We start from the raw sequence: 24,044 nt of genomic DNA on the forward strand, positions 1-24,044 counted from the left end.
CCCAGCTCTATCTACTGATGGACGACTGGCCTGCCAATGTCCCGAAAAGTCTGGACCAGGCGCTGCAAGCCTTGGCAGGCTGGCTTAGGCTGAGTGGGTGAAGTTGAATCCAACAAAGACAGAAATCCTGTGACTGGACCATGGCAGTCTAGGAAGGGAAATTCCCCTACCGGTCTTTGACGGTGCGCCACTGAAAACAGTGCGCAGGGTCAGAAGCCTGGGGGTACTGCTGGAGCCTTCCTTGTCAATGGAGGCCCAGATAGCAGCCACTGCTAAATCCGCCTTTTTTCATCTGAGATGGGCGAGGCAGTTGGCTCCCTTCCTGGAGTGCAATGACCTGGCAACAGTGATCCATGCAATGGTCACCTCAAGGTTAGACTATTGTAATGCCCTCTACATTTGGCTGCCCCTGTGCCGGACCCGGAAACTGCAGCTAGTGCAGAACACAGCAGCCAGACTGTTAATGGGGCTCCCTAAGTGGGAGCGCATACGGCCTGGGCTGCGGGAACTGCATTGGCTGCCAATTGTGTACCAGATCCAGTACAAGGTGCTGGTTACTCCCTTTAAAGCCCTATATGGCCGAGGACCTGCCTACCTTAGGGACCGTCACTCCCCATATATTCCCCAGAGAGTGCTTCAATCTAGCTCCCAAAATCTGCTGAAAATCCCTGGGCCGAAGGAGATCAAATTAAAAACAACAGGAGATAGGGCCTTCTTGGTTACAGCACCCCGTTGGTGGAACCAGCTGCCAGAGGAGGTGCAGGCCTTGCGGGACATTAACCAATTCCGTCGGGCCTGTAAAACCGTCCTCTTCCAGCTGGCTTTTTAATAAGGAAGTAGTATTCCATCTCTATGCAAGCTATGTTATATGTGTAGCACCAAACTGATCTGTGTTTTAAATTTGTTTTATTGATGTTCTGTTTTTATGTTTTAATGGGGTAATTTGTTTTTTATTATCTGATTACTGGAAATATTGTATTTATATTATGTTATGTAAGCCGCCCTGAGCCTGCTTCGGCGGGGAGGGCGGGATATAAATTAAAAATTATTATTATTATTAGCGGCACCCAGCTGCTTTTGGGTTGAAAGCAGCTGAGTGGCATCTTCATGGGAGTGGCCAAGTGGTCCCTTCAAGGCAGGCTTGGAAGAGCGCTCTGCATGGGCAAGGGGGAGTAAGGGGGCACCAGGTGGTGCCCCCAGGTTGGGTAGTGCCCCATGCAGCCACCTACCTCACCTTCTCCCATGTGCCAGCCCTGGTATCTCTGCTACCTAATCTTAAATAGGCACACACATGGCCCGGCCTGACATGGCCCTGCCAATGAGGTCTCATTTATGTCTCATCCGGCCCTCATAACAAATGAGTTTGACACTCCTGGTCTAAAATGTGTGCTGATCTGCCATGAATCTGAAATATTAACTATCTATGTCAGTGTTTTTTAACTTCTCTTCTGCTGCTTTCAGCCATTGAAGCAATCCAGTCATTAGGTCTAACTAATGTTTCAAATGACAGATCAGGAAGCTGAAAAGTCCCCTGCTTTTTTCTCACTTTTCTTTCAATTTCTCTTGCATTGTTTTCTCATAGAGCGTGATGAATGTGACAGTGGACAGCACAACTGTGATGAGAATGCAATCTGTACTAACACAGTCAGGGGACACAGCTGCACCTGCAAACCTGGATATGTGGGGAATGGGACCATCTGCCGAGGTGGGTCTGTTGCTCCAAGAACTGATAAAAGCAGTAGACACTATTAATATTTCTTGACAGTTGTCTGAGTTAAAGCCGCTCACAATGCTGAGCACTTCTAGGAATTCAGTGTTTGATTTATTAGCTGGTGACTGTAGCATAAGCAGGCATTATGAGAATTGATCTGTGCATAATTTACTTTTAGGCAGTTAAAACACCTTTTAGTTTACTGCTTCTGAATAAGGTTTGCATAACTTACCAACTAATTTCATTGCTGTCTCGAGTGCCTTTTTCAGCAGTACAATGCAGTGGATCCCATGGTTATCTTTTGGGCTTAACTGCATATGGCTTTTAAGCTGGAGTAACTGTCTTTTAAACAAGATCCATGTGTCTTTTAAACGGGGCCTATCATTTTCTTTTATAGCTGAGCAAGCTCCCAAAAGCCACTGAATGTGAGGAGTGGCAGACAGAATTTTTGGTTTTGATGTATCTTGTCAGGAGTGTTTTTGCTGTAGTTTGTTTTACTGTACTCTAATAACCTGCATGTCTGCGTTTTGGAGATATCACTGTTGTTATAGGCCCTGAGCAGGTCATAAAATATACATGATACAATCCAAGTTTGTGTGCAATGTCCACATGGTACGTACACACACACACATACATACAATCTGCTTTAAACAGATGAAAAAAGAAAATATGCATTGCTTACTGGTTCAATTGCTGACTAATAATCATGAGAGCAAAGGTTATTTAATGTGTTTTCTCTTTTCTTTTATTGGATGTGTGTGAATACAGACCACACTTAATGGTCATTTAGTGATTTGCCATCTTCTGACTTTCTAAACAGTTGCAAAAGGAAAGCATATCTAGCTGAAAATTACTACTCTTTCACATGACTTCATTAGGAGGGAATTCCCACAGTTAAGATTCTGGATGGGAGAATTTACATAAAGAGTTGTAAGTTGAATTCTAGAAGGATCATAGTTGCTTGAAGCTTAAATCCTTCAGCAAGTTGTATGGAACTCTGTTTATTTGTTCTTTTAACTGTTCCTTTCTGGGCATACTTCATGCTCATTTGAATGAATTTTGTCAGTGGGATTCAAAGTGTCTCTGACAAGTCAAGTCTACATTCAGGGCCAGCACTGGGGGTTCTGCTGCTGAAGGCAGACTGCAGCACAGCATTCCCCCAGCTCCTTTTAGAAAAAAATTGCATGTGTGAAGTGTGCTTGTGGCATAATGACATCACAAAAAGTAATGTCATCAAGCAGCCTCAACCCCCCCCCCCTCAGGTTTCCTGATCGGAGGTGGAGGGAGCCAACGGTCGTGTCCTGTGCACCTTGCAAGGCGCGTGGGACACAAGCCCTGTCTCCCGCATTTCAAGAAGCCCGAGCAGCAGCAGGGGGAGTCAACAGTCACATCCCGCGCATCTTGCAAGGTGCACAGGATGCAAGCCCTGGGCCCGGTTCATGGGGGGGCACCCAAAGGTACACCAGTCAAGGTGGTGCCCTACTTCCACATGCCAGCTCTGCCTACATTCCCTGTCATATGGAATGAATAGAATGGATTGGTGTACATGTATTCATAGAAGTGCTAAAATCATTAGGAAAATGCCATAGTCAGAAGTGGCAGAGGTGGATGTCAGGGCTGCATATATATTCAAAATTTGCAGCTAGTTTTCTTCAAGTTAAGCTTGTTGGGGAGCTTTTAAGTGTCTCCTGAGTTTTAAAAGCAATTTGTAATTTCACAAAACATCACTGAAGCATATTTAACTAGATGATGTTACCTAATAAGTAACAAATTCAAAGCAGGTAAATGACAGTTGAATTTCCAGTTATTTACCTTTTCCTAATAATTTACCTTTGTTCTTAATATGGTTGTGCAAGCAATAACGTAGTTCTATCTGCTAGTTTTTGCATGCATAGTTTGAATGTGACACAGGGAATGGCTCCCAGTAGAAAGGGCTGTGTGTCTGCTGCTGCACTTGTGGAGTGCTCCCAAGATGTGCAGCAACAGTCACCTGCCAAGCAGGGGCTCTGTAGCAGTAGTCCATTTGTTGCCAAGCGCTTTGCACATATATGGGACAAGATGACCTCCAGTACTGGAAATTGATTGAGTCCAAGTGTTTTTCTTGCTAGCTGAGTAAAACGGGTCTTCATTTCTTTAGTTCTGCGCTTCCTGTTTTGCATTGTTTTTAATTCTTTTTTTTCTTTAAAACATATTTATTTTACCAAAACATTGTAGCTTGTTTGGGGAAAATATAGTTCCATTTCATGAACACTTCCTGCAGACAAGTCTATGTGATATTCAAGCACATTCATATTTTGTTGGAAAGTAATAATTTGAAGTCCCATCAACACTGGATGTTACTTTGTGTGACACAGTTAAATGATAAGGTTGTATATCAGTTGACATTCTGGATCAAATTGTTTTTTAAGTAAAAATGTTCAAATTGTACTTAAATATCATTTACCCAATCCTACAATCATTTAGTGATAAGTATGTAGATGGCACAGAAATTTCACACAAGTATTCTGTGACCTCCCTACTGTAGGAACCCTGATGAAATAACTCTGTTGACCCGTTTATCTTATACCAGCTGGAGGTTGTATGGAAGGAGTGGAGGCAACTGATACCATCAACTTGGAGTTGGAGTTTGGTTTTAGACTGTTATATTGCTTTTAGGTTGTATATTGTTTTATTATATGTATCTGTTTTTAACCTTGTATTATTGACTCAGAGCCCATTTGGGAAAGGGCAGGCTATAAATTGAATGATGATGATGATAACAACAACAACAACAATAATAATAATTATTAAAAAGTATTTTAGTGAAAATAGTTCATACATGTTGAGCAACTGAATATAAAGTTATGATTATTTGATTTATACATAGTATGTGTTTGAAAATCAAGCTTAACTTGCTCACAGTACACTCTTTCCCCTCTGAAGCTGAGTACCCTGTGTCACAGGGCTGCCAGCACAATGGTAACCCATGGAAGATGCACTGGTTGGGGGAGGGGGTGCTTCCTCTTTGGCAGTGGACTGATATTTCATGATGTGGTGATATCACTTCTGATGGGAGTCTACAACCAGACCCAACTCAATCCTGTCCCAGTTGCCCAAGTTGGAGACAGCCAGAGGCCTGATGTACCCATGCAAGGAAGGCTGGGAGAAGGAGGCAATAGAGACCCAGGCAGATTGCTCCAATACAGCCAAGAACAAGGCCAGGAATTTCCAAATTGTGCCCAAAATGACATCATCATATCACTGACCTTTGCCCCCATTCCTCCCAGTTTGCTCCTACCATTCAGCTGAGTGGCAGCGGGAACAGCTGAGGTGAACTGTGGACATATGGCTGCTGTGGGAGACAACACTGTGGAATACAAGGAATGTTAAGCTAATCCAGCAGGGCTCTTATTTCTAAGATAAAGAATAAAATGACAGTGCAAAGTGTAGCAAATGCATGGAAATAAATATTTTAGCTAGACATTTAAACTTGAAGTGTTTCATAGTTACTGTGTCAAAACACAAACTACATTCTAGCTAAAGTTAAACGCTTAATTCCAAGTAGATAGATCCAAGAAGGCAGCCGTGTTGGTCTGAAGCAGTTGAACAAAGCAGGAGTCAAGTGCTTCTTTTAGACCAACCAAGTTTTATTGAGAACGTAAGCTTTCATGTGCTCTCTAAGCACACTTCATTAGATGAGGGGATCAGGTATTGTGGGCTGAAATACATGCAGTTTGTTGTTTAAGAGTGCAAACTGGCTGTGGTCACATGATACAACAATGTGGCTTAGCCATTTGGTCTGGATAGTCATAAAAGGTAATAAAGTTCCCTGCCAATTGGAGTTTTTGCAGATCACAGAAAGACATGTATTTCCTAATTGTAGGCTACCTAATTTACCTATCAGCATCAATCTATATATTATAAACATCATTCTAGTCTAAGTTAAACACAACTAGCTAAATTTAAACACTTAAATTCCAACAACAGTATTTCAGTGGCACATGCTTAACCCTACCATTGAGCCAGTTTGGTGTAGTGGTTAAGAGCAGCAGACTGTAATCTGGAGAACCAGGTTTGATTCCCTATTCCTCCACATACAGCTCACCTTGCATCAGTCACCATTCTTTCAGAGCTGTTCTCTCAAGAGCAGTTCTTGAAGAGCTCTTTCAGCCCCACCTTCCTCACAGGGTGTCTGTCGTGAGCAGTGCTGGCCCAAGGGCACGTGGCATCCCAGGCAGGCACTCCCCTGCTGCTGCCTCCCTGCCGCCCCTCCCGCAGCGCTGCAACACAGCACCGCGCTTTGTCACACCCCTCCCGAGGGCGCTGCACTGCAGCGCCCACCCCCTCCTTTCTTTCCCTTCCTTTCCCGTCACCTCCCAGAGTGCACCACTTTCACCGCCCACCCCTCCTTTCCCTTTCCGTCCCTTTGCCTCCTCCGTGCCCTCCGCGCAATCATAGTGCACCACACCTGGGTTGTACCAGCCGCAATGTAGCGTGTATCTTATCTTTCAGAGAATGCTCTGGAGGCTTCTCCCCCCTCCTTTCCAGAAGCAGAAGGGAGGGGGAGCCAAGCCTCCTCCAGCGCATTCTCAGAAAGGTAAGATGCACGCTGCGTAGTGGTTGGTATGGCCCAGGCGTTGAACACTATGATCGTGCTGGGGGGAGGGAGCAAAGGGATAGGAAGGGAAAGGAGGGGCAGATGGTGGCAGTGGTGGCCAGTGGGTGGGTGGAGGAGGCAGGCAAACTAGGCACTTGCCTGGGGCACCAGGATGGGGGAAGCCCAATTAGGCACCCCCACCCTCCTGGCACCCTAGGCAACTGGCCTAGTTTGCCTAGTGGGAAAGCCAGCTCTGGTTGTGAGTAAAGGAAGGGAAGAAAATTTTAAGCCATTCTGAGACTCCAAGTGAAGGGCAGGGTATAAATCCAATCTCCTCCTCCTCACTGAAACTGAAGAAGAAAATATTGGATTTATATCCCGCTCTCCACTCCAAATCTCAGAGTGGCTCACAATCTCCTTTATCTTCCTCCCCCACAGGTGGGTGGGGCTGAGAGGACTCTCACAGCAGCTGCCCTTTCAAGGATAACCTCTGCCAGGGCTATGGCTGACTCAAGGCCATTCCTGTAGGTGCAAGTAGAGGAGTGGGGAATCAAACCCGTTTCTCCCAGATAAGAGTTTGCACACTTAACCACTACACCGAACTGATTCTCTGCGAGAGTAACGTGCTTAACTTCAGCTATGCTCTGCCCCCAAGTAATAGTTAAAAGTAATAGTTACAGCACTATGATTGAATTGAAAACATAATACAGGGAAAAAACTATTCTGAAAAACAAACAGTAACAAGCCCAATGATTTCTTCAGGGGATAGGATAAATGAATTCAGAAATAATATTCTGTGTTTCATCATAGGTATTGCACATGAAAGTGTTTCACATCATGATTAAGGGAAAGATGCTGTCAAACTGGACTTATAAATTATCAAGAAAGGAAATGGTATAAAACTGTGGTTTGAAAACACAGGGAAAAACACATTAGTAAGCCTACTGGGAAGATTACTAGTTGGCAAGGTTACCATGAAGAAGAGTACTAATGTTTTTAAGGCTTCTTCTATTTACCTAATCTTTGCCATTAAAGTTGTGCTCTTTCTCAGTGGAAACTATCCATATTCCAATAAGTAATAGAATAGCTGAACTAGCCAGCTTTGGGACAGTTTGTTTCCAATATGTTTGACATGACCACCACTAAAAGCACATGTCAAAAAAACTTCATACAGTTTTACAATATCAACCATACAGAGATTGATATCCTTCTAACAACAATATAGCAATACATTGTGTAGTTTCACAGAGCAGTCATGTTAGTCTGCAGTAGAACAGCTAGATTCGAGTTTAGTATGTTGTATGCTAAGAACATAAGAACATAAGGGAAGCCATGATGGATCAGGCCAGTGGCCCATCCAGTCCAACACTGTGTCACAATGGCCAAAAAACCCAAGTGCCATCAGGATCTCCACCAGTGAGACTAGAAGCCCTTCCATATAAACATATGAAGCACAACTGTTATAGCCATTTCATTGCCCATATAACACTTGCAATCATAGAGGAAGAAATACATAATTGCATCCTCTGGCACATTTCATTCAACCTTCTCCAGCACACAGACTAGGAGAACTACCTGTCCAGTGACATTCTGCTTATCAACAATTTCACATAAGTCCCCTCTGAAATAAGAATACAAAATATATATCAATTCTGTCTTCTTTTGGGGAAATGTTATAGTCCAAAATAAAAGACTGAATCATCAGTTTGATGGTTAATTGGTCTAGCAGTAGTAACCTCATTTCAGAGGTTTTCAGCTAACCTATTTCAGCTGACCTTTTTTGATTGGTTGTTTTTGGTAGCCACGTTCATTGCATTTTAGGCAGCTTGGCAGTTTTTGCTACCAGCTGGAGAATTTACCCATGTGAGCATTGCATGCCCCCTGGAAACCAGTGTTTTACATGGTTATGTATAAAAGCATTTTTAATTATTTGCTTTGTGCCTGTGGGTTTTCTGCTGATTTCAAGAAGTCATGCAAATGTTAACAGCAGGTTTTATTGTTAGAATTTTACAGTTGGTTACTGATTGCTTAGGTGATTGTAACAGTGTCTTGAAAACTACTTTTCCTGGTTTGGATCAACAGGTTATGTCAGGGGTGTCAAACATGCAGTCTGGGGGCCGAATCAGGCCCCCGGTGGGCTTCTATCAGGCCCCCAAGCAACTGGCTATCATCTACTTCCTTCTCCATAACACCTTGCTTTGAAAGGCTTGCTCAACTGCACAGAAGCTACAGAGCAAAATCTCTATTTTCTCCATTGGCTGAGGGAGGAAGGGGGAGGAGAGGCAGAGCTTGTTTTTCCAGGCTCTCTCAATCGCACAGCAGAGGTACTGAGCCAAGCATCTCTTTCTTCTATTGGATGAGGCTTCTCTCCCCCCCCCCCCGTTCCCTGGGGAAGGAAGGAAAGAGCCAGAGCTTCCTTTACCCAGTTCCCTGGATCCCATGGGAGAAATACAAAGAAAGCACCTTTAAAACCAACGAGTGCTAACATTTTCAGCATGTTTTAAGTTTAAAAAAATTAATTGTGTTTGTATCCGTTATAAAGTTTATATCTCTGCTACCTAATCTTAAATAGGTACACACATGGTCCAGCTTGACATGGTCCACCCCGACCCTACATGGCCAGCCCAACAAGGTCTCATTTATGTCAGATCTGACTTTCATATGAGTTCAACACACCTGGTTTATGTTGTTTGCTTCATATTTGAGGAAAATTGCCAAGTTGTTTCCCATGTCAGTTTCCACTATCACATGGAGTCTTAAAGTCCTAGTTGAATATGCCTCTTTGCAGAGGCAGTGGGCAGTGTGTCCTTGCTGGCAGGTTCTGAAGTCTGGTGTTGTTCAGTTTGAGGTCAGAGGATAAAGAAGGGAAATTTTTGTCAAACAAGAAAGAAGAAGAAATCAATATTCCTGAACAATCTCCTCATTTTTTCAAGGCAAATGATTACGCATATCAACTGGCCAAAACCTGATCAACTCAAGACTCCAAGAGTCCCCTGTAAGCAAGGATACCAGAGCCTCAGGTTCAAATTTAAAAAGAGACCTAGATTCACTGTGACTGAGTTTTTTCTTTCCCTGAGATTTTTTTTAAAGACAAGTTAAAGTGGAATGGGCTAATCCCGTGGCAAACCAACAGTTCCTAGGTATTGTCAAGAAATTATATGCCTTACCAACCTTTACTAATGAGCTTTCAGAGCTCCCCCCCACCAGTGGATGCCCCTGTTGCAGTGTTACGAACATTCAGGCTTTTATCAAGCAGCACTCTTTCTTTTAGACCATGGAAGGATGGATGCAATATGACTATTGCCTCCCCAGGTTGAAATAAAGAGTCAGATGCAATAATTGGATTAAACTAAGGGCCACTTTATTTAATTTATTAATAAACAACAAGGGCTAAACAGAACCTGCAGCCTGGTCAGGGCCAGGGGTCTCAATAGACATCTCCCCTGCCATTTAATGGGCAAGCAACCCAGCCCCTAGCTAGAGCTGTACACCACAGCTCACACCAGGCCGGCTCAGCAAAAAGCAACAAACCGGGAAGGTCCAACCATGAGCCGGGTAACTCATTGAAAGGAGCCTTCCAGATAAGACCCAAAGGATGGTCTGCATTCTCCCACACTGGGCCGGCAAACCCAAAGGTCGATCCTGACAGACCCCTAACCCCACAAAAGGGGGATGCTTTCTGGTCCTGCCCTAGCCACATAAGCTCATTAACCACAGAAACCTGCCACAACCAAAGTGACCAACCTATTTAACAGCACCTCCCTACAGCCAAATTCCCAATCCACTGACATGCTATGTAGGGTAGGCGAAAAAAACACCCCAGCAGTTCCGCCAATCAGCTGCGGATCAAAAAATTTCTACCCGGCCGCCCTAAAAAGAGGCAACCAGCAAATGCCTACATGCCAATCAGGGTGGGAGGGAGGGCCGATCGCCAGACAGAGACTGGCATGAGCAGGGAAGGCGCGCTGCTGCTTCAGCCCCAAGCACAAGTCCATTGGGCTGTCAATCTTCCTCTCTTTCCCCAAGGGTGGCACATGTGTCCCTCCATCCTTACAGCGAGGATGCAGGCGGTTGGGACTAATTGCCCCCCCCCCAAGTTGAAATAAAGAATCAGACACAATAATTGGATTAAACTGAGGGCCACTTTATTTGATTTATTAATAAATGGCAAGGGTTAAACAGAACCTGCAGCCTGGTCAGGGCCAGGGGTCTCAACAGACACCTCCCCTGCCATTTAACGGGCAAGCAACCCAGCCCCTGGCTAGAGCTGTACACCACAGCTCACACCAGGCCAGCTCAGCAAAAGGCAACAAACCAGGAAGGTCCAATGATGAGCCGGGCAATTCAATGAAAGGAACCCTCCAGGTAAGCCCCAAATGACAGTCTGCATTCTTCCACCCCGGGTCGGCAAACGCAAAGGTCGATCCTGACAGACCCCTAACCCCACAAAAGGGGGATGCTTTCTGGTCCTCCCCTAGCTGCATAAGCTCACTAACCACAGAAACCTGCCACCCCTAAGGCCAAGCCTCTGCTTAGGCCTTAGCACCCACTGGGAGGCCCAAGGCCACCCGCAGCCCTTGCCGAAGGTCTCCCAAGAAGACACCATTACCCTCATCTGAAAGATGAATACCATCACCCCTATAGAGGTGGGGACAACTAATATGAATGTCCGGATGAGGCAAGTAGTAGCCCAAACCATCTCCCAAGGCAATCCAAAGTCTTTTATTAGCCTTGCAATGGGCCCTGTCGATGCCCAAAGGATCCCAAACACCCTGCCAAAAAGGTGGGGATCATGGCCAACCAAATTATAACAGTCCCAGGCCATCTCTCCTTGATAGCCCTAAAATCCTCCTCTGCCTGCAGGGCCAAAGCTGTGCCCTTCATCAGCCCAAGATCATTACCTCCCAGGTGTATAACTAACACCTGAGGAGGAGGGCAAGCACTGCCTTGAAATAACAACGGCAACAGGCCACGCCAATGAAAGCCCCTGCGCCCCCGCCATTCAATGGTAACCCACCGGCTGAGTCCCAACTGAGAGCTGACTGGAGTTCTCTGAGCCTGATGAGCAGTCCAAAACACATAACTGTGTCCACAGATGAGAACACGAATCCTCTGGCCAGGAACAGCAGCATCTAAAAAAGAAAAACAGTTAAACTAGCAACAATAACCACAAACTCCAAGCTAAACCCCCCACCCATGAAGTTAGGGACTGAGCAGGGGGCGAACATAGGCTTTATAAGCTGCTGAGTGCCAACGGCCCAGATGCTGAATGGCCAAAGAACAACCCAGGGCGGCAGCTGTAGAGGCTGCCCCAATTCTAAAGGAGTGGGTACCAAACCACACCCCAGACAACCCGAGCTTAGCTAAAGCCCAAGTAGTCACAGCCCAAAACTGATGTTTTGTCAACGGACTGCCATTGACATGACAAAACAAAAATCCCTCCCTAGAACTGCGTACTGCCAAATAGGCAGCCAGAGCAGAAACTGGACCCAACTCCAGCTCAGAACATGTGCTCAGCTCCAAAACGGTTCCCTTGTGACACTGGTCAGTCTTGAAGTGTCGAACGGTGATGACCGCCTTACTCTCAACTAACCTCAGGTCCTGTAGTAACAAAGCACTACTAGAAACATCATTTCTGGAGCGTGCCACTATCTCACTAAGGACCCCAAAGAAGGCAACCAAGGAAGCGGCATGAAACAGTGTGGACTCAAAATAGGATTGACGCACTGTGCCCCAAACCCCCTTCAAGCCCTTAAGAATCAAAGGGGAAATAGGCTTCCTAATGTCAGGATTAGGCCCGGCCTCTCTAGCCCAGCCCTCAAGCATCTTTTGCAGATGAAAGTCTGCAGTTTCCTCCTTTTACCCCAAAGCCTCACTAGCAAAAGCCAGAGCAGACAGGCATCTCCTAATGGATCGCATGGCCAATCCCTTACCTTTTAAAGCAACACTATAGTGGAGCAACTGCTCCACCGGGAGGGGCCAAATGATGCAATACCTAAAGTCTTCAAACTGCTATACGGCACGTTCATAAGACTTCCTGGTGCTGGGCGCAATGGCTAGGCCTATCGCTCTGCAGACCTCAGCTCTCCAATCACCCATAGCTCCTGGGGCATTTGTGCTGGCTCTCGATCGGCATCTGGGGCCAGCTGATGAAACCTCTCCATCTGTTTATAAGAGAGAGTGTCAGCCACCCCGTTATTCACCCCAGGAACATGCTTGGCTAAAAACAGTATGTTAAGCCGCAGGCAATGCAGAGTGAAGGCTCGCACTAATTTCATAACCCTTTGCAACTTGGATGTAAGGGAATTAATGACATGGACCACAGCCATGTTATCACACCAAAAATGAATAGTGTGATTGGCCATATAATTCCCCCACAGCCAAACAGCTACCAGGATGGGAAAGAACTCAAGAAACTAAGATCTCTGTTCAATCCCGCCTGGCCCCACGAATCCGGCCACACATCCGTGCACCCCTTATAAATAGTATCCATATACTGTATAAGTGAAGCACCCCTCCAAGGCTGAGCCCATGCTATCACGCCAGCATATATGAAAAACCCAGGCCAATGTCCTGTCAACTTTCCATTTCTTCTATTTTTTTTTCTCCTTATGATCCAAATCCTCTTTGTCTTTCTTCTCCAGCTCCTGGAACAGGAGGGTGAAGACATCCACATATTCCCCTTTTATCTTTTTATCTTTCGTTGCTGGCAGCAAATGATCCCCTAAAAGCAGTGCTAAGTGCCCAAAAGGTAAGGCAGTGAAAGGGACACCCCCATAAGAGGCACTCAAAGGGGAAGGAAAGCCCCATTCCCCCATCATGGGACCTGACATGCCTTGCTGCCCAGCTGTTGGCCAAGGCCCATAGGGGCCAAACTGCCCAGATGGCCAAGCCCAAGCTTGCTGTGTACTCGTGGCAGGGGAGGAGGAGATACCTTGAGCCCCTGTAGCAATGCTGGGAACAGCTGGAGCAGCAGGGCCCCATGGACCCCACGGTCAAGCCGGCCCAGTGTATGACTGGGGCGTCTCCGGTCTTACCCACAGATACAATCAGTACCAGTGCCAATCCTGCTCCAGAATCCATAGGAAATGGAGCTGAACCTCCTTATGCGCCACCGGAACTGCCGGCTCTTCCCGTGATGTTTCCAGCAGACCTGCCCTCGAGAATAGACAACCTGGTTAAAATACCTTCTTGAAATGCAGCCTTAGAATTTTTCCCCAAGCCTAAACCCTGTGAGGGAAGAATTCTGGAAGCCTCCTCCAGAGCCCTAAGCTTTTGCAAAATAGCAGCATTTACCACCTCATCACCCTCCTCATCTGAAGATGATAAAGGGGGAGCTGGCCTCTTAGGTGGGGCCCTAGAAGCCTTAGGTGCAGGATGTTTTGCCTTGGACTTCCCCGTCCCTTTTTTCCCAGGCAGTTTAACAATACCAGCCTGCACTACTAAGAGCAAAAAACTGCCAAAAATTCCACTAAAATGGCCACTTTTGAACATCACCTAAAATGGTTGCCACCTTCTTCAGCAAGAAAGCCCCCAGGGACAATAGCAAAGCTGCAACAAAAATAGCCCCTTCTCCACAGCTTCCAAAATGGCTGCCCTCTGATTCAAAAAGACAGCCAAAAAGGGGACATAAAAATGACTGCTGCAACACTATAGCTAAATTAACCCCCCCCCCAAAAAAAAGTTTTTTGGTAGAGGCCTTTTACATCACGCACTACTTGATCTAATACCAACAAGGGAAAAAGTGGCTTCCACAATACTGCCCCCACACCCAACCCCCAGAGGAGTTTGTACTCCACGCTAGCAAAAAGCCTAACCCAAGAAACACCTTTTTTAAAAGGGGGGGAGAGGGGGAGAGAGGGTTAAACCGGCCATATAATGGAGATACACCAATCCAATCCAAGTCCTTGCATTCACCAGAGACCTAACAGCAGCCCCGATCCTCAGCGACATGCTGCAGTTAAAATCAAGCTCACAGGCTTTATCAGTGACCTGATCCCACCCCACTGAAAAGCCGGAATGCCGGGAAGCCAAAAGAAACTGACATGAAGCAAGAGTGAGCTAAAAGCGCTCCTGCCCTGCCTTATCATCAACTTGATCAGCCCCCAATCTTTCTTAAAACGTCCGAAAGCCAGAAGGGGAACTGACAAGACCAGAGCCAGCAAGCAAAAATGCTCCTGCCTAGCCACCTAATCTTCGCTTAAGGAATGCCTAAAAAAGCAACTGAAACTGATAAGATCTAAGCAGGAGCAAGCTAAAAGCTCTTCTGCCTAGACCGATTGCCAGACAGAGACTGGCACAAACGGGGAAGGTGCGCTGCTGCTGCAGCCAGCCCCACCCCCAAGTACAAGCCCATTGGGCTGTCAGTCTTCCTCTCTTCCCTCAAGGGTGGCAAATGTGTCCCTCCATCCTTACAGCGAGGCTGCAGGCAGTTGGGACGAATTCTATGCAGTACTCTATTCTATGCAGTAATTGCAAAATGTCTGTAGGTGATAATGGATTTAACTGCCCCATTCCCTTGCTAAAACAAGATACTGAACTTGTTGAAAATGTTTGTGATGAAACTTGAGAAAGTGATTACTATACTGAATTAATCATTGGAAGATGACACAGATTTAATCATAGGAAGGTATTCATCTAATAATTTAGAAAAATCATTAATCTATATGCAGTAATTACCCAAACCAATGCACTGTCGTGTGCCTTATTATCTCTGGAAGCAGAAAAAACTAGTGAACCATTTTGAACTGCAGTTAACTATAATTTCATCACTCTGCATTCATTCTGTTTGAACCTTGCTATGGGTATTCATTTGAGATCAGTTGTTCATTGGTTCTGTAAGAATTTGTTCTTTGGATGAAGTCTGAAATGACTGCATGAAGAAAGAGCTAGGACTAATATCTTCTACATGCATACTGTGAGCCCTTCTGTATCTTGTAATTTGGAGCATGTATAGAAATGACAAAATTAGTAATTATATAGAAAATAAGAGATATTATCAATGTAGAAAGCTGATTGCATTTCTGTTAAACATGTTGCACTTGTAGTAATTGGGTTTTTAATAAGGCAGAGGTAAAGTTTCCTCCTATGCAATATTTTCCTCTCTCATCCATTCTGAGTAGGGAATGCTAGGCTTTTAAATACATACACACTGATGTTAATGAACTGATAGATTTAAAAATGGGGATATGAATACTACATGTAGTGTTATATATTTAAAATGAAGCTGTATGGCTTCTGTTTACTCATTGATTGAAAAAAATATTTTAAAAATATTTTAAATATACAATATTAATTTTATTATCGGAATAATTATGAAATAAAATAGTGATGATAGTAGCATTATCATAGATTAAGCCAGTTTATGGCTTATTAGTGCCAAAGTATATGCATGCACAATGGTTATCTACATAGTTATTTAAATAGGCAGTTAGTCTTCAAGCCACAAAATAATTCAGCTAGAGTGCAGTAGCACCTTAGAGACCAGCAAAATTTCTGGGGTAAACAAATACAAGTAAATAACTTAAAACAATAACAATATGTTAACCTAATATATTTGAACTGTGTATTTGTGGTTGACATAAATGGAGGATGAACATTAAAATCAGCCATTGTGTATGTTCACTGAATATCATACCACAGGTACACATAATATGGACGTAACTTCCATAGCATGTTTTATTCTATGAGAATTACAAATTTGTTTGTATCTTATTGTTGTTTCATACTGTTAAAAAGCACTTCTGTTGGTGATTGAGAGATGATTTGTTATTTGAAGATCTCTACTTTTCCCCTAGATGCTGAATTTCTTGGGGCTTGATGTCTGTAGCACATAGGGATACCAGAGAAAATTCCACTTTGCAAGTTTTTGCTGTGCTTATAGTCTGATAGATACAACCCACTAAATGTTCATTGTTCCTAAGTGGGAGATATGCATGCTTCCAGGCAATGTGTGAAAAATTCTGTTGCCATGCAAATGTTCTGATTATCCAACATTGTTCAAAGACTGCTTAGGTCAGTTATTTGCTCTGCCAAATACGTGAAGCCTGTTTTCTGCCATTTTATTCATTACACTCATCTCTCTGATACCTTCCTCTTGACTTCATTTACTTTACTTACCACTCCCAGTTTATGGAGCGGATATCAGCTGCAATGATGGCTGATGACTGGAGCCAATCCAGGTCCAGCCATGGCAGCAGTGCAGAGTGGGAGCAGCAATGGCACAAGCTAAGAGCCACTCTGTGCCTGGCCATGGTAGAAGTAGTCATTCCCTGCCTGGCCATGGCACTGTCAAGAGCTGCTCAGCACTTGGAGCAGCTTGCAGACACCTCGGCTGCACCCTGAGGTGAATGGTTGAGGGAAGCAATGGGAAATGGGATCCCCCCCCCCCCCCCCCCAGGTTTCATGGTTCTCCTCTTGTATTTGTAAATCTCACTCCAAGATACTATGACAGGTAAAAATTAAAGAAGAAAAATGTGTGGGTTTTTCCAGTCATGCAACTCATTAGAAAAAAATTGAAAGCTCCCATGTGCCTTCTCCTGAAAGTTTATCTGAAACTGAAGAAACTTCCAGTATTTTGGTTATCTTAAGAAAATGGTGGTATTAAAATCAGAAGAAATAATCCAAAGATGAACAACTTTAGATTTGTCATTATATTCCATCACCAACTTGCCCCCTAGCCTATTTTGCCATATTGTAACTTTAAGTGCAGGAAAAGAACATAAGAACATAAGAGAAGCCATGTTGGATCAGGCCAATGGCCTATCCAGTTCAACACTCTGTGTCACACAGTGGCCAATATATGCATGTGTGTGTACACACAAAGACACACACATATATATATACTATGGCTAATAGCCACTGATGGACCTCTGCTCCATATTTTTATCCAATCCCCTCTTAAAGCTAGCTATGCTTGTAGCCACCACCACCGCCTGTGGCAGTGAATTCTACATGTTAATCACCCTTTAAGTGAAGAAGTACTTCCTTTTATCTGTTTTAACCCAACTGCTCAGCAATTTCATTGTATGCCCATGAGTTCTTGTATTATGAGAAAGGGAGAAAGGTACTTCTTTCTCTACTTTCTCCATTCCATGCATAATTTTGTAAATCTCTATCATGTCACCCCGCAGCCGATGTTTCTCCAACCTAAAGAGTCCCAAGCGTTTTAACCTTTCTTCATATGGAAAGTGTTCCAACCCTTTAATCATTCTAGTTGCCCTTTTCTGCATTTTTTCCAATGCTATAATATTCTTTTAGAGGTGCGGTGACCAGAATTGTACACAGTATTCCAAATGAGACCGTACCATCGATTTATACAGGGGCATTATGATACTGGCTGATTTGTTTTCAATTCCCTTCCTAATAATTCCCAGCATGGCGTTGGCCTTTTTTATTGCAGACGCACACTGTCTTGACATTTTCAGTGAGTTATCTACCACGACCCCAAGATCTCTCTCTTGGTCAGTCTCTGCCAGTTCACAACCCATCAACTTGTATTTATAGCTGGGATTTTTGGCTCCAATGTGCATTATTTTGCACTTGGCCACATTAAACCTCATCTGCCACGTTGACGCCATTAACCCAGCCTCAACAGATCCCTTTGGAGTGCCTCACAATCCTCTCTGGTTCTCACCACCCTGAACAATTTAGTGTCATCTGCAAACTCGGCCACTTCACAGCTTACTCCCAACTCCAGATCATTAATGTACAAGTTAAAGAGTATGGGACCCAGTACTGAGCCCTGCGGCACCCCACTGCTTACTGTCCTCCACTACGAAGACTGCCCATTTATACTCACTCTCTGCTTCTTATTAATTAGCCAGTTTTTGATCCACAAGAGGACCTGTCCTTTTACTCCATGACTCTCAAGCTTACTAAGGAGCCTTTGATGAGGAACTTTATCAAAAGCTTTCTGGAAGTCAAGGTAAACAACATCGATTGTGTCCCCTTTGTCCACATGTTTCTTCACCCCGTCAAAGAACTGTAGCAGGTTAATGAGGCAAGATCTTCCCTTACAGAACCCATGCTGAATATTCCTCAATAACTTGTGTTCATTAATGTGCCTACTCATTCTGTCCTTGATAATGCTTTCTACCAACTTTCCTGGTATTGAAGTCAGATGGACTGGCCTGTAATTTCCCGGATCTCCTCTGGAACCTTTTTTAAAGATGGGGGTGACATTTGCTACCTTCCAGTCCTCAGGAATGGAGGCAGATTTCAATGAAAGATTACATATTTTTGTCAGGAGATCCACAAGCTCATCCTAGAGTTCTTTCAGAACTCTTGAATGTATGCCATCCAGAACTGATGACTTACTAGTTTTTAATTCGTCAATCAGTTGTAGGACCTCAATCTGACAGGTCTTTCAACACCCCTTCCAAAATTAGTGGTTCTGGAGCGGGCAAACACTTCTCATCTTCCACAGTGAAGACTGAGGCAAAAAATGCATTCAGCTTCTTTTACCCCTTGGTCATCCAAGGCCCCACTGCCTCCTTGACTGGTTTCCTGCTTCTAATATATTTGAAGAAATTTTTATTGTTGGTCTTTATGTTTTTTGCAATATGCTCCTCATAGTCCCTTTTTGCCTGCCTGATCACAGTCTTGCACTTGATTTGCCACAGCTTGTGTTCCCTTTCATTAATCTCACTTGGACTAGCTTTCCACCGTTTAAAGGAGTCCTTCTTACCTTTTACAACTTCCATTACTTTGTTTGTTAACCATGAAGGCCTTCTTATACCTGCTTGTGCCTTTCCTAACTTGTGGTATATATTTTATCTGAGCTTCTAGGATTGTAGTTTTAAATAGCCTCCAAACTTCCCCAAGGGTTTTGACTGTATTTACCTTTTCTTTCAGTTTCCTCTTCACATGCCTCCTCATCTCAGAGAATTTACCCCTTTTAAAGTTAAACGTGGTTTTTTGGGTCAACTCTCTGTTTATACAAATGGTGAAATCAATAACGTTATGGTCACTGCTCCGAAGCAGTGCGATCACTTCTACATCTCTTACCAAGTCTTGGGCATTACTTAGGACCAAATCCAGGATCGCCCCACCCCTGGTAGGTTCTGAGACCATCTGCTCCATAGCACAGTCATTGAGAGCATCTAGAAAATTCAATCTCTTTCTCTCAACCTTGACACATTTTGACCCAATCAATCTGCGGGTAGTTAAAATCACCTATTACGACACAGTTTTTACGTTTAGCCACTATCTTTAATCCTTCCATCATATTATAATCATTCTCTATCTTTTGATTTGGTGGGCGATAACAAACTCCCATAGTTAAATTTCCTTTTGGGCCCTCTATTTCGATCCAAAGCTTTTCTAGAAGGGAATCTAATTCTTTGACCTCAGTCTTACTGGACTGTATACCCTCTCTGACATACAGAGCCACCCCACCTCCAACCCTTCCCTCCCTATCCTTCCGATATAACTTATATCCAGGAATCACCGTGTCTCACTGATTCTCCTCATTCCACCAAGTTTCTGAAATTCCCACAATGTCTGTTTTCCCCCAACACTAAACATTCCAGCTCACCAATTTTACTTCGAACACTTCTAGCATTTGTATACAAACATCTATAATTTCCCAGGCAAGTTAGGCCCACAACCTTTCTCCTGCTGCCTCCGGACTTTGGCAGACACTCCATACTGTTTGTCATCATCTCAGTGGACAACTCTGATCCATTACCCGGTAGAAAAGTAACAGCTAACCCTTCATGTCTTTGAGATGAGTCCTCCCGAACCAGAGACATTTCTTCTCCTGTTGGTTTTCCACCAAGATTTAGTTTAAAAACTGCCCTGCCACATTTTGATTTTAAGCGCCAGCAGCTTGGTTCCATCCTTTGACAAGTGGAGACCATCTCTTTAGTACAGCTTCTGCTCGTTCCAGAAAGCATCCCAGTGCCTAACAAACTTAAACCCTTCCTCCCTACACCATTGTCTCATCCACACATTGAGACTTCTAATTTGTGCCTGTCTCTCCAGCCCTGCACGTGGAACAGGCAGCACTTCTGAGAAGGCTACCTTGGATGTCCTGGCCTTAAGTCTCCTGCCTAGCAGCCTAAATTTTTTCTCCAGGACCTCACGACTGCATTTCCCCACATCGTTGGTGCCAACATGCACCACGACCACTGGCTCCTCCCCAGCACTTTCTATCAGCCTATCTACAACACGTGTAATGTCCACTACCTTCGCACCAGGCAGACAAGTCACCATACGGTCAGTACGTGGTTTTGCCACCCAGCTGTCTACTTGCCTAAGGATTGAATCACCAACTACCAAGACCACCCCCTCTCTTCCTGCTCAGGGATGGTTCCTTGGTGCGAAAGGATACCTGCTCACCAACTGAAGAAGAGGCCCCTTCTGAGGCCACATTCCCCTTATCCTCAGCACGGTGCCCTGTTCCCTCTCGACCCTCATGCTCCCTGGCAGCAGCAGGGCTGCCATGTTCAGAGTGGGGCTCATCCAATACATCCCCGAGAATCTTCTCCGAGTACCTAACTGACTGTCTCTGCTTCTCCAGGTCAGTCACCTTGGCCTCAAGGGTACGAACTTGTTCCCTGAGTACCAGGAGCTCCTTGCATTGAGCACACACCCAAGACTTCTGTCCTGTGGGAAGATAGTCATACATGTGACACTCCATGCAAAACACTGGAAAGCCCCCACCCCCCTGCTGGCATTTTTCCTTCATGATAGCTTTTTTAAAATATACAGTCCCCTTTTAAATCCTGTTTGTTTATGTGGCTCTCCTTCTGGAGGGTCTACTTACCTTATTGGGAACACAAGGAAAATAGGTCTGGGTTCCTGGTCCTTACACAGCCCCCAGGCTAAGAGCCACAGGCCAAGAGCCCTTTAGCTCTCGCCCTTCAGCTCACGCCTCTGGCAAGGCACAACTTAATAATGCAAATAGGGTGGGGCCTTAGTCTGCCCCAGGAACACAGGCTCTCCTAATCAATCAATCAGCAACCACAAACTCAGAATTTTCAGCAATCACACAGTCACACAAACTCAGAAATTCTCAGCAACTCCCCCAGCTATTTAGAAAGCCAAACCTCACCCTTATAGCACTTCTTATCTGCTCTCTCTCTGAGTTCTCTGAAATTTTGTAGGTGTTTGTAGCAGAGATTCTGCAACTAAAATGTTTCTTAGAACTCAGTGCTCAGAAATACATTTGATTAGTTCCTGAGGTTTTTCATGTTGACTGTTCCAATCTATAGCACAAGTCACATTTGTCTTGCCTTAGCGGAGCCATTAAAGCAGTTTCTTTTATCCATTTACTAGATTTGTGAAGGCTCCACAAGGTTGAACAAAAAGTCCTAATTTCTTCTAAATTATTTGCGCTTTACAGCTGGTAGCATAACAGTTTTTTTTTTTAAGGCATTTGAAAGTTTGTGGCCATGCAGCCAATTACTTATTTGGGAAATGTTTTTTTCTAGCAGGTGACTGAAGCTGTAATTCACTATTTTGTTTGGCTCTCATGAACATTATGCCAATAGAATGTCCTCAAATTAGAAAAATGCAAGGCAGTGCAATGAAGTGGAAGACAATTGCATAACAGTGGTTTCTTTTAGCATGATTTACAAACTAGAATGAGGAAAGATTGTAAATATAAATTTGTTTTTGGTTTTTACTGGGAAGAACACTATTAATTTTCACGTCTACTAAAATATTAATACATTCAGAATCAGGGTTAGAAGCTGTGTTATGCAATAGAAGAAGAAGAAGAAGAAGAAGAAGAAGAAGAAGAAGAAGAAGAAGAAGAAGAAGAAGAAGAAGAAGAAGAAGAAGACGACGATATTGGATTTATATCCCGCCCTCCACTCCGAAGAGTCGGCTCACAATCTCCTTTACCTTCCTCCCCCACAACAGACACCCTGTGAGGTGGGTGAGGCTGAGAGGGCTCTCACAGCACCTGCCCTTTCAAGGACAACTCTGCCAGGGCTATGGCTGACCCAAGGCCATGCTAGCAGGTGCAAGTGGAGGAGAGGGGAATCAAACCCGGTTCTCCCAGATAAGAGTCCACACACTTAACCACTACACCAAACTGGCTCACCAAACAGAGAAGTTCCTGTATCTTGCATTACCATTTCTTCAACACAAGTCCATAGTTCTGTAATTGGTCATATTCAGCCATGTAGTTGTTGCTCATTAAACTTTAGTCAGTATATGTTCTAGAACGTTTGTTTTTAGGTTTTAGTTAGAAATTCTTGTGCATCAAAGGTAATTATTTTAGAGATGTCATTTATTTGCCATTGTAATGTGGGAGGGGTGTTCAATTATTTTTTTCCTGTTGTAGGGAATCACATTATAGCATACTTTTGGAGTAGTTGTCTAAAACTCTGTCCCATAAAATTATATCTGAAATGTTTTTAGATTTACCTACTACAGGGGTTTTAAAGTAAGTTGTAGTTTCATTCAATGATGCTTGTCACACACAAAACACCTTTTTATTATTATTTTCATAAATGTTTGGACAGTATGCTGTGATCAATACCCCAGTTTTTATGTGCTTTTCATTAATATTATAAATATGCCAAGAACTCACAGCATGATTAAGTTTTCATGACCCCCCCCCTTTTTTTTGCACTTCAAATATAGTCCTATTATATTCCTCAGAGTTAATAAAGGCAAATGTATGGAGTATATGTGATTGTTATTCATTTAAATTTTTCTGTCACACATTTCCCTTTTGGCTCAAGGTAGCTTACAATTCTAAATTTGAAAAACATCTATATTGACATGAAACTCCATCAACCATCCCACTCTACAAGAGAAATGTTGGCAGGTTGCAACTTCAGCCCCCGCTAAAAGCCCTGACAAATTAAACAGCCTTACAGCATCTCTCTAAAAAGCTTCTGAGGTTTGATGAATATACATCTATTGTCCAGCCCAGAGGTGTTGAACTCATTTGTTATGAGGACCAGATCCGACAAAAATGTCGCTTCGATATAAAATGTAACTCTGGGTGCTGAAGATCTAAACATTACAAAGGTGATTTCAGATGCTGAATGTCAAGAACAGGGGGATGACAATAGCAGACTTGATTGGAGTAGGTGTGATGTACAGAGGGGTAATGGGCATGGATATGTCGTTATTGGTAATGAGACAGGAAACATAGGTCTCAGTTTGGTTCAGGAGGATGCAAAGAATAAATAGACATAAGTCTGACATTAGAAGCCACAACATTAAAAAAAACAGCAGGGGAACATTGTAACCTTCTAGTACACCCAGTTGCTGATCCAAGAGTAGCAGTTCTCTTAGAAAGGAATTTCAAAGGGAGATTAGAAAGAGAGATTGCTGAATTGCATAATGAAGCTCAAGATAATGCAGTACTGAACTGAGACCTAGGTTTCCTGTCTAATTTCCAACACCTGCTATTGTCATTTGGCATCTGATATCACTTCATTCTCCAAGATATAAGGACCAATGGACTCACATTCTAGCTGTATCTGAAGAAGTGATCAGTGACTCAAGAAAGCTGATGCTCTGCCACAAATTTTGTTAGTCATTAAGGTGCTACTTGACTCTTGCTCCTTTTCACTAATAAAGATTGCAAGTTGTGCTGTTAGGTGTTTTTCCCCCTCCATCTGAAGAAATGGAGAGGGGGTTCTCTCCAAGTGAGAGAATCTGTTGATTTCAGACTGGGTGAAATCCACTCAGTGTTAGAGATGATAATGAAACAGTTAAAAAAACAGAGGGTTAATGTGAAGAAAGGCAGCCAGCAAGGTGGGAAGAGAGAGAGGGATACATGATGAA

At 43.9% G+C, this 24,044-nt stretch overlaps 1 protein-coding gene across 4 annotated transcripts in view; it reads left to right on the forward strand.

The window, feature by feature from the left end:
* Positions 1-24,044, forward strand: part of NELL1 (neural EGFL like 1) — a 994,364-nt gene that overhangs the window by 665,969 nt on the left and 304,351 nt on the right. For 2 of the 4 annotated variants that reach the window (XM_060262209.1, XM_060262211.1), the window contains exon 14: positions 1,583-1,705. The exons of the other annotated variants lie outside the window; for them this stretch is intronic. In XM_060262209.1, the coding sequence (XP_060118192.1) occupies positions 1,583-1,705 (123 nt within the window). The remainder of the gene's footprint in view (positions 1-1,582; positions 1,706-24,044) is intronic. 4 annotated transcript variants of the gene reach the window in all.

The sequence above is a fragment of the Heteronotia binoei genome, chromosome 21 (genome assembly GCF_032191835.1).
Source record: "Heteronotia binoei isolate CCM8104 ecotype False Entrance Well chromosome 21, APGP_CSIRO_Hbin_v1, whole genome shotgun sequence".
Lineage (NCBI taxonomy): Eukaryota > Metazoa > Chordata > Lepidosauria > Squamata > Gekkonidae > Heteronotia > Heteronotia binoei.